Raw genomic sequence first — 6,667 nt, 5'->3', positions numbered from 1 at the left:
ACGTTTATAAACGCTAAGATTTGCAAAGAGAAAAGTGGGAAGTCTTGATGTATTGTGCGCCAGATTTTTCGAGGAGTCGTGAAAGCGCTGCAGTTCCTCCAGTCAAATGGAGCCATATGAGGTGAACCTGCTGCTTTACACCAGTGCAGTCTGTGCATTGTGGAACAGCTAACGGGGCCTTGTCATCGGACCAAAATATCAGCTAACCGATAGCCTGGTTGCCTTTTAGCTGGGTTATTTTATCCCATCTGCGGTGCTAGATTTAGCCGGGTGGCTGAGGGCGGCAGTAAATCGATGTTGCTTGTGGAGTGGCGGACGGAGTTTTTTGTTATGCACGATGTCGTCGAAGCCGCACCGTTATTTCTAGCTAGCACAGAGAGGCTAGGCTAGCCCGCTAACAGCAGTCAGCAACGCGTGTCTAATCGGTCTGTTATCGCCAGCAAAGTATTCAAATGGAGCAGTGGCAGGATGTGGTCTCCCATCAGCTCGAGCTAATCACTACCCGACTCACTGAGCTACTGTCCCGGGGTCAGCTTTGGATAAAGACCGAGCTCGGTGTGGATCTAGGGCTGAATCCCGAGCTCATTCCGCCATGGGTGATTCTCTTAGCCGCATGCACCGGGTTGGTACTGATGGTGATTCTGTGGGCCTCACTGTGTCGTGCTGCGTTCAAGAAACAACCCGTCAGCAAAGCCGCGGAGGATTATGTCACTGGCGTAAAGCGAACGGCAAAACCAGTCAAAGATGAGCCGAAGAAAAAGAAGAAGAAATCAGAGAAGGTAAAAGTGCGATCAGGTCGAAGCTAACTAGCACTCAGGCTAAGTGACAGCTACATCTGCTGCTATGCTATAGTACACAACTTTAGAGGACTTCTCTGATTATAACAGTTTATGGCGTCCTATGTATTTGTCTAAGAGTATGAATAACTTGATTGAGAATATGTTTTTGTTTGTTCTTTCCAGAAATCTCAGCCCAACGGGAGAGCTGCGGTTGAACCTCAGGAGGAAGAAGCATTAGTGCCAGAGGAGATAGTGCCACATCACCATGAGCCGCCCCCTTCACAAGGCAAGACCGAGAAGGCAGCAGAGGCAAGTCAATCTATGACCACGTTTTATAACACACAATGTTAAACAGCACCAGATATTTGTTGTGTCATTACTACTGTAAAAAGCCACGAAAACATCCTATCGGACATTTTACGTTCATGTAGTTTAGAATCTAGTGGTATGAATGAAAATTTCCTACTTCCTCACTGTCACATAACCGTGACGCAACCACTGTAATGTCTAACCCGTGTAATGTATCAGTTTAAAACATGCACAAGCTGCAGTGTCCTCAACGAGGCACCCTTGTGAAGGCCACGCAGTGGTTATACTTATGAATTGGATATAATTTTTATTATTTCTAATTGGGGGAAAAAAAATGTCATGACACAAAATTAGTGACAAAAATGCATGTAGTTGCATTTATAAATAGTCGCAGTTTTTTGTATGATGATTTAATTAGGTGTCCATGATTGAAAAGGTGCAGTATTCCCTTCCACGGTTGCTTTTTTGGACTGGTATTCCTATCACTCCCCCTTTCCCCAACGACTAACTGAGTTGTTTTACTTGTAGGTAAAGAAATCTAAGAAGAAGGCCAAACAAGCAGTCAAGGAGCCAGCTACAATTGTCACAGATAGTAAAGAACCAGAAGAAGGTGAGTGTGATTTGTAAACCTTTTATTAAATGAACTATAAATTATTTGTTATGCTAAATGTCTTGTGGAAGTTCTTTTGTGTGTGTGTTTTTGTTTTTGTTTTTTTTACTTGAATCTGACCAGAGTTTGGGACAGGTCTAGATTTTAACTGACATATTGTGAGGCTGATTGAAGTTTTCCTCTATAGCAGTGTTGCTCACTTCATGTTTTTCATTCTTGTTTCCCATTCTGCACCTAAGACTAATCTCATTATAAAACACTTTGTAGAATTAAGCACTAATGCTACACATACTTATTAACGTACTTTTCAGGCACATGGGAGACTAAGGTTAGTAACAAGGAAAAGCGTGAGCAGCGTAAAAAGGACAAAGGCTCCAGTGATGGCTCCTCTAGTCCAGGAGGGGTTGATTCTCGAGTTAGCATTGCCACAGAGCAGCCGAAGACCTCTCCTGCTGTGTTACCTGCAAACCAAAAGAAGAAGAAAGGAGGTATAGGCCCTGGAAGCCAGTTGTTAAGTGCAAAATTGGCAAATAATTCTGTTGTTGATTCATTGACTTTTTCCTTGTTTCTTTGCAGGAGAAGTTAAATCAGAGAAGATTGAGGCTGAAGTGCCCAAAGGTATTTAAAATTACTAAAAATATTAAAAAATAAATAAATATTTTATATAATATGTATCCTGTTTCCTTTTCTCAGCTCCTGTGAAGGCTGACCCAACTGCTGCCCATGTCCCCATAGCAGTGATGACAAAAGTCCCTCCTCAGACTGTGGCTCCAAAGACTGTAAACTGGACGACTAATCGGGAGCCTGCTTCATTGTGGAGCTCGGAAATTGATGGTAGGTTTTTTGTTTTAAAGTTTAAACTGTGACTGTTTAGTGGGCACAAGAGCTAATCGAAAGGTTTTCATTGTTATTAGCTTTTAACTTAGCTGTGAAATAATTTTTTTAACTGTTAACTTTTTAATCTTTACTTGCCCAAAATAAATGCATAAAATGAATAAAAAATAACTGTTTTCTTGGGATTGATGAATATTCACACCATTCCACTTGCATGTCCTGTATATTATGAAACATGTGACACATGCACATACTTGGTTTAAATTTTTATTTATTTTTTTATTAATGATCTCCTTTTTTCTTTAGGATCGTGGACTGTTATTGATCGCAGCAGTCTTGGGACCTTCACTGCACTTGGGGTGCCCTCTACTGGCAAGATTGCATTTTGGATTAAAAAATATATATATATTATTGATGAAGTTATCTACTTAAACATGCATTTTTGTTTTTGTAGAGTCCAAGCCCATGAGTCAGCTGCCATGGTTGAATCAACCAGCTGTGGATGATGAGTGGTCTGGCATCAGTAAGTAGGAGATTGAAATTTTGTATAGTTTATTTTCTCTATTTTCAGATTGTCCCTAATTCTTACTCAATCATCTTTATCAGATGGTGGCGGTATTGATTATAACTCTGACTGGAATGCTCCCTCTGAGGTTTGGGGTAACTATGAAGAGCCTGCTTCCCCTGATCCTGTCCCAGTGCAGGAGCCCCCAGTCCCAGAACCAGACAAGAACAACTTACTCATCGAAGCAGCTGTAAGTTCACACTAACTCTTCCAATTCTCTGAAATGAATAGTTCAGGGACTCTATTACCCCCAAGGGGCACTTTGCAGCAGCAGTACACACATACAGATACAACAGGCAGCAGGAATATTTGGCCTAACATTTTAACCCCATAGTTATTAATGACCACTCACATCAGTTTGACACAAAATAACTTTTATGGCATGGTCCGTGTCAACAATACAAACACAGTGCCCCTCATGAGTTTAAATGTTTTTCCATGACGATTGCCTTTAATGGCAGCAATACAATTGTTTTGCTTATACCAGCTGCTAGTAGAATTTACTAGATATATTGTTTGTGTGTTAGCTGCCTTTAAATACATTTATTTTCTGTTAGAATGATGATAATGAGAAGGAAAAAGAAGACATTACTGGCGATGGAGCAGCTAAAAGTAAAAGGAAGAAGAAAAAGAAGAAGAAGGCAGCTGAAGAGGGTGCCACCTCTGGACAGGTATTATAAACATGCATTAGATGCATTATGTCATAAAATATATTGTCAAAGGGACATTTGCACATTATTCTCCGATAATTTGTCTCAATAATTTGTCTGTCAAATGTTTGTGAAGAGTGAAGAGCCTGAAAAGGATGCCCCTGTGTCCTCAATGAAACAGCCACCTCTGGTTCAGGAGATTCAAGCCTCAGTCCAGACGGTTAAAGTTACTGCTACTGAGGTGAGTGTGAACGTATTCATATGAATAATTTTAGCAAACTATATTGACTGAAAATATGAAGGTTCTGAAAGTTTTCAACAAAATTAGCTCCAGACTGAGACCAAATGCTTGAGTGTTTTTTCAAGCTCTAGTTAGTTAAATCAGTTAAGTCATAACTGCTTTAGTATTTACATTAAATGTGTAAAAAAAATAAATAAATAAAAAATTGGTTTATGTCCATAATGAAGCAAAAATACAACTCTTGCTACACTGTCCCCTGGCCTTTGTAATAGATAAAAAAAAAAAATCAACATTTTTAGATTGGGACTTATGGTTTGTTTTCCAATTTTGGATTTTCCATTTCCAACTAAACGGCCAACAGATATACGGACAACAGCCAAAATGTCATTTTTATGCATTCTGTTTTGTCTTTGATTGTTGTGAAGAAATTTGTCATGTTAACTTTATTTGAGCTCTTAAACCTTGTCTTTTATTCAGGTGAAAGCTGAGCAAAATTTGAAGGAGAATGTAGTTCAGAAACCTCCAGTCACACAAGTGCCACAAAAGCCAGCAGACATGGAGCCCACTGCCAAGAGCAACCCTGCTTCAACACAACAAAGTAAGTAAAATATTTACATATTGACCAACAAAGAGATTATGGGATGTATCACACATTCCAAAGTAGGCTCTATTTTACCATACATTTCAGGGCTTCTTTGTGGGAGTCCAGAGACATGACAGAGGGGGCGTTAGTCATCACACAATCCCCCAGCGTCAGTAAGGGGTTAATCTCTTCATACGAAAGCACAGCAGAGGAGTGGCACAGCCTTCCTCTTCTTCTTCTTTACCGCAGTGTTTTTTTTTTTCATAAAGCACCAGTTGCTGATAGGAGACTGACTCATCCTCTGTGCTGCAAAGAACAGGCAAGAGAGATGGAGAGAGCTGAGGAGGAGAGGGGCAATCAGGGACTCATATTTCAGGTTAATTTAGCTATTTATAGAGTGAAAATGCACCAGGAAAATGTCTGAGAATGGAAATCTGTCATAGGGCTAAAATAAGTGCTGCTAGCGTCTGGCTGCTCTGGTCTTTGAAAGTTGTGCAAAACACTTATAAATTCATTGTGTTGAATAATTAGATGCCAAGAATGCTTTAGGAAAGTGAGGAATAACTTTGGATTGCTGCAAGTATTATATATTATTCTGTTATATTTTTCTTTGCCACAGAAAAACCTGAGGAGAGCCAAGCGCCCAAACCAGCTAAGAAGAAGAAGGCCAGACGGGAGACATGAGACAGGACACACTCTACAACAGACTCAATATCCTGTTTATGCAACTCCTTTTGTGACAAATTTTGAACTTACAGACTTGACATTTGTCTGGATTATTTTTTTTTTTTCGACTTGTTGATTGATCAATCAGCCACCGGATGTTCCTAAACTGAACCTAGATGCAGTGCAATCTAACTTAATGCTGTGTTGCTGATTTTTAAATATGACTTTGATACTCTTGATTCCACCATCTAATCAAAAAGTGCTGATTGAAGGAGTTGTATTGTAGTAGTATGTATGATCTTGTCTAGATTATGTTGCGGTGTCAAATGGTAACTCACAATGTTTGCTATCAGGATGAATCCATTTGGGCACAACTTATTGGCAGTTTTATTTTTGTTAACTGAATGGTACAAAGGTTACCAGGGGCTTTTCTGGTGATATCACAAATTAACATTTATGTTAATGCACTGAACACACAAGCTGTACACTGTAAAGGGAACGGGAGATTTGGAATTAGGAATGTCACAACACAATTTAAAATTTTAATGTTACTGTTGTGAGAAGAAACATCATGCTTTAACGATCAAACATGAATAAAAGTTGTGAAGTCTATAATTTGCTTTTTTTCCCCATGCTGTCTAATGTTAAAACAAAACTTTTAGAAATCATACTATATTGAAACATAACTGCAATTGATTACGTCTTGACATCTTTATCTGTGAGTAAGTGTACTGGAGAATATTTGTCCAGTTTGGTTGTATTACCTTCTTTTTGTTAATTGGTGACTGTTTCATGGCCTGGGAAGACCTAGTGATCCTACAGTACAGTAATTGTCCCATTGTCATCCACTGGTTGGTTCAAAAAGTCAATCTTTTTTACAACCTGTTTATAATAAAAGAAATGTGAAAGCCATATGTAAAAAGACTAAATAAAGATCTTTTTTAAAGTTTTGAGTTATAACTTTTACATTTAACTTACAAACACCTTTTGAAAAACACTTCTTTGTAACATAAGATTTATTCATTTTAAAGGCACACTGGCTGATGTTACATGGTTATAATCTCATTTGGGCTTTTTTGATGATTTGAATGACTTGAGAATTGCAAAATCTGAAGAGCACTCAGTGGGACCATTATCAGAAAGAAATTACATGATTTTGCTGTCATGTTTGTCATGACAGAAAAATAATTAAGTACATAATATCGAAATGCCACTGACACAAAAATGTAGAATTATCCCCCAAAAATTATTCTAAATGTACAAAAAGTTAAACACAGATTGCAATAAATAAATAGCAAAATGAGGCACTTTAGTTTGTATCTTTTATGAGTCATAAAAGTTATGTATTCAACTGTGTACAGCTGAAAACTTACCTCAGTACAAAAATGTAATAAAAAGACTAGTACACAGAAAAAAGTACCACGACAAAT

The 6,667-nt window shown here is 38.5% G+C and overlaps 1 protein-coding gene across 1 annotated transcript; it reads left to right on the top strand.

The window, feature by feature from the left end:
* Positions 1-96: 96 nt before the first annotated feature.
* On the top strand, positions 97-6,183 carry LOC110171538 (protein LYRIC-like). Its single transcript, XM_020937258.2, has 13 exons — positions 97-779; positions 963-1,088; positions 1,617-1,698; positions 2,010-2,186; positions 2,275-2,316; positions 2,392-2,532; positions 2,839-2,904; positions 2,987-3,055; positions 3,139-3,287; positions 3,655-3,768; positions 3,884-3,988; positions 4,466-4,586; positions 5,191-6,183. Exons 1-13 carry the CDS (start codon positions 453-455, stop codon positions 5,253-5,255), a joined length of 1,584 nt encoding a protein of 527 aa, XP_020792917.1. The 5' UTR covers positions 97-452; the 3' UTR covers positions 5,256-6,183.
* Positions 6,184-6,667: the final 484 nt, after the last annotated feature.

This window comes from Boleophthalmus pectinirostris, unplaced genomic scaffold, assembly GCF_026225935.1.
Source record: "Boleophthalmus pectinirostris isolate CB_2022bp ecotype Guang Dong unplaced genomic scaffold, ASM2622593v1 HiC_scaffold_6, whole genome shotgun sequence".
In the NCBI taxonomy this organism is placed as follows: domain Eukaryota; kingdom Metazoa; phylum Chordata; class Actinopteri; order Gobiiformes; family Gobiidae; genus Boleophthalmus; species Boleophthalmus pectinirostris.
The sequence above is the reverse complement of the archived record's forward strand: the minus strand, read 5'-3'. Positions and strand labels throughout refer to the sequence as shown.

What these genes read in the sequence shown, in the direction of transcription:
- LOC110171538 (XM_020937258.2), top strand. Translation starts at nt 453, where the DNA reads ATGGAGCAGTGGCAGGATGTGGTCTCCCATCAGCTCGAGCTAATCACT. An exon ending in TTAAAGTTACTGCTACTGAG is followed by an intron (nt 3,989 to 4,465) that starts GTGAGTGTGAAC and finishes TCTTTTATTCAG; the next exon opens with GTGAAAGCTGAGCAAAATTT. An exon ending in CCCTGCTTCAACACAACAAA is followed by an intron (nt 4,587 to 5,190) that starts GTAAGTAAAATA and finishes TCTTTGCCACAG; the next exon opens with AAAAACCTGAGGAGAGCCAA.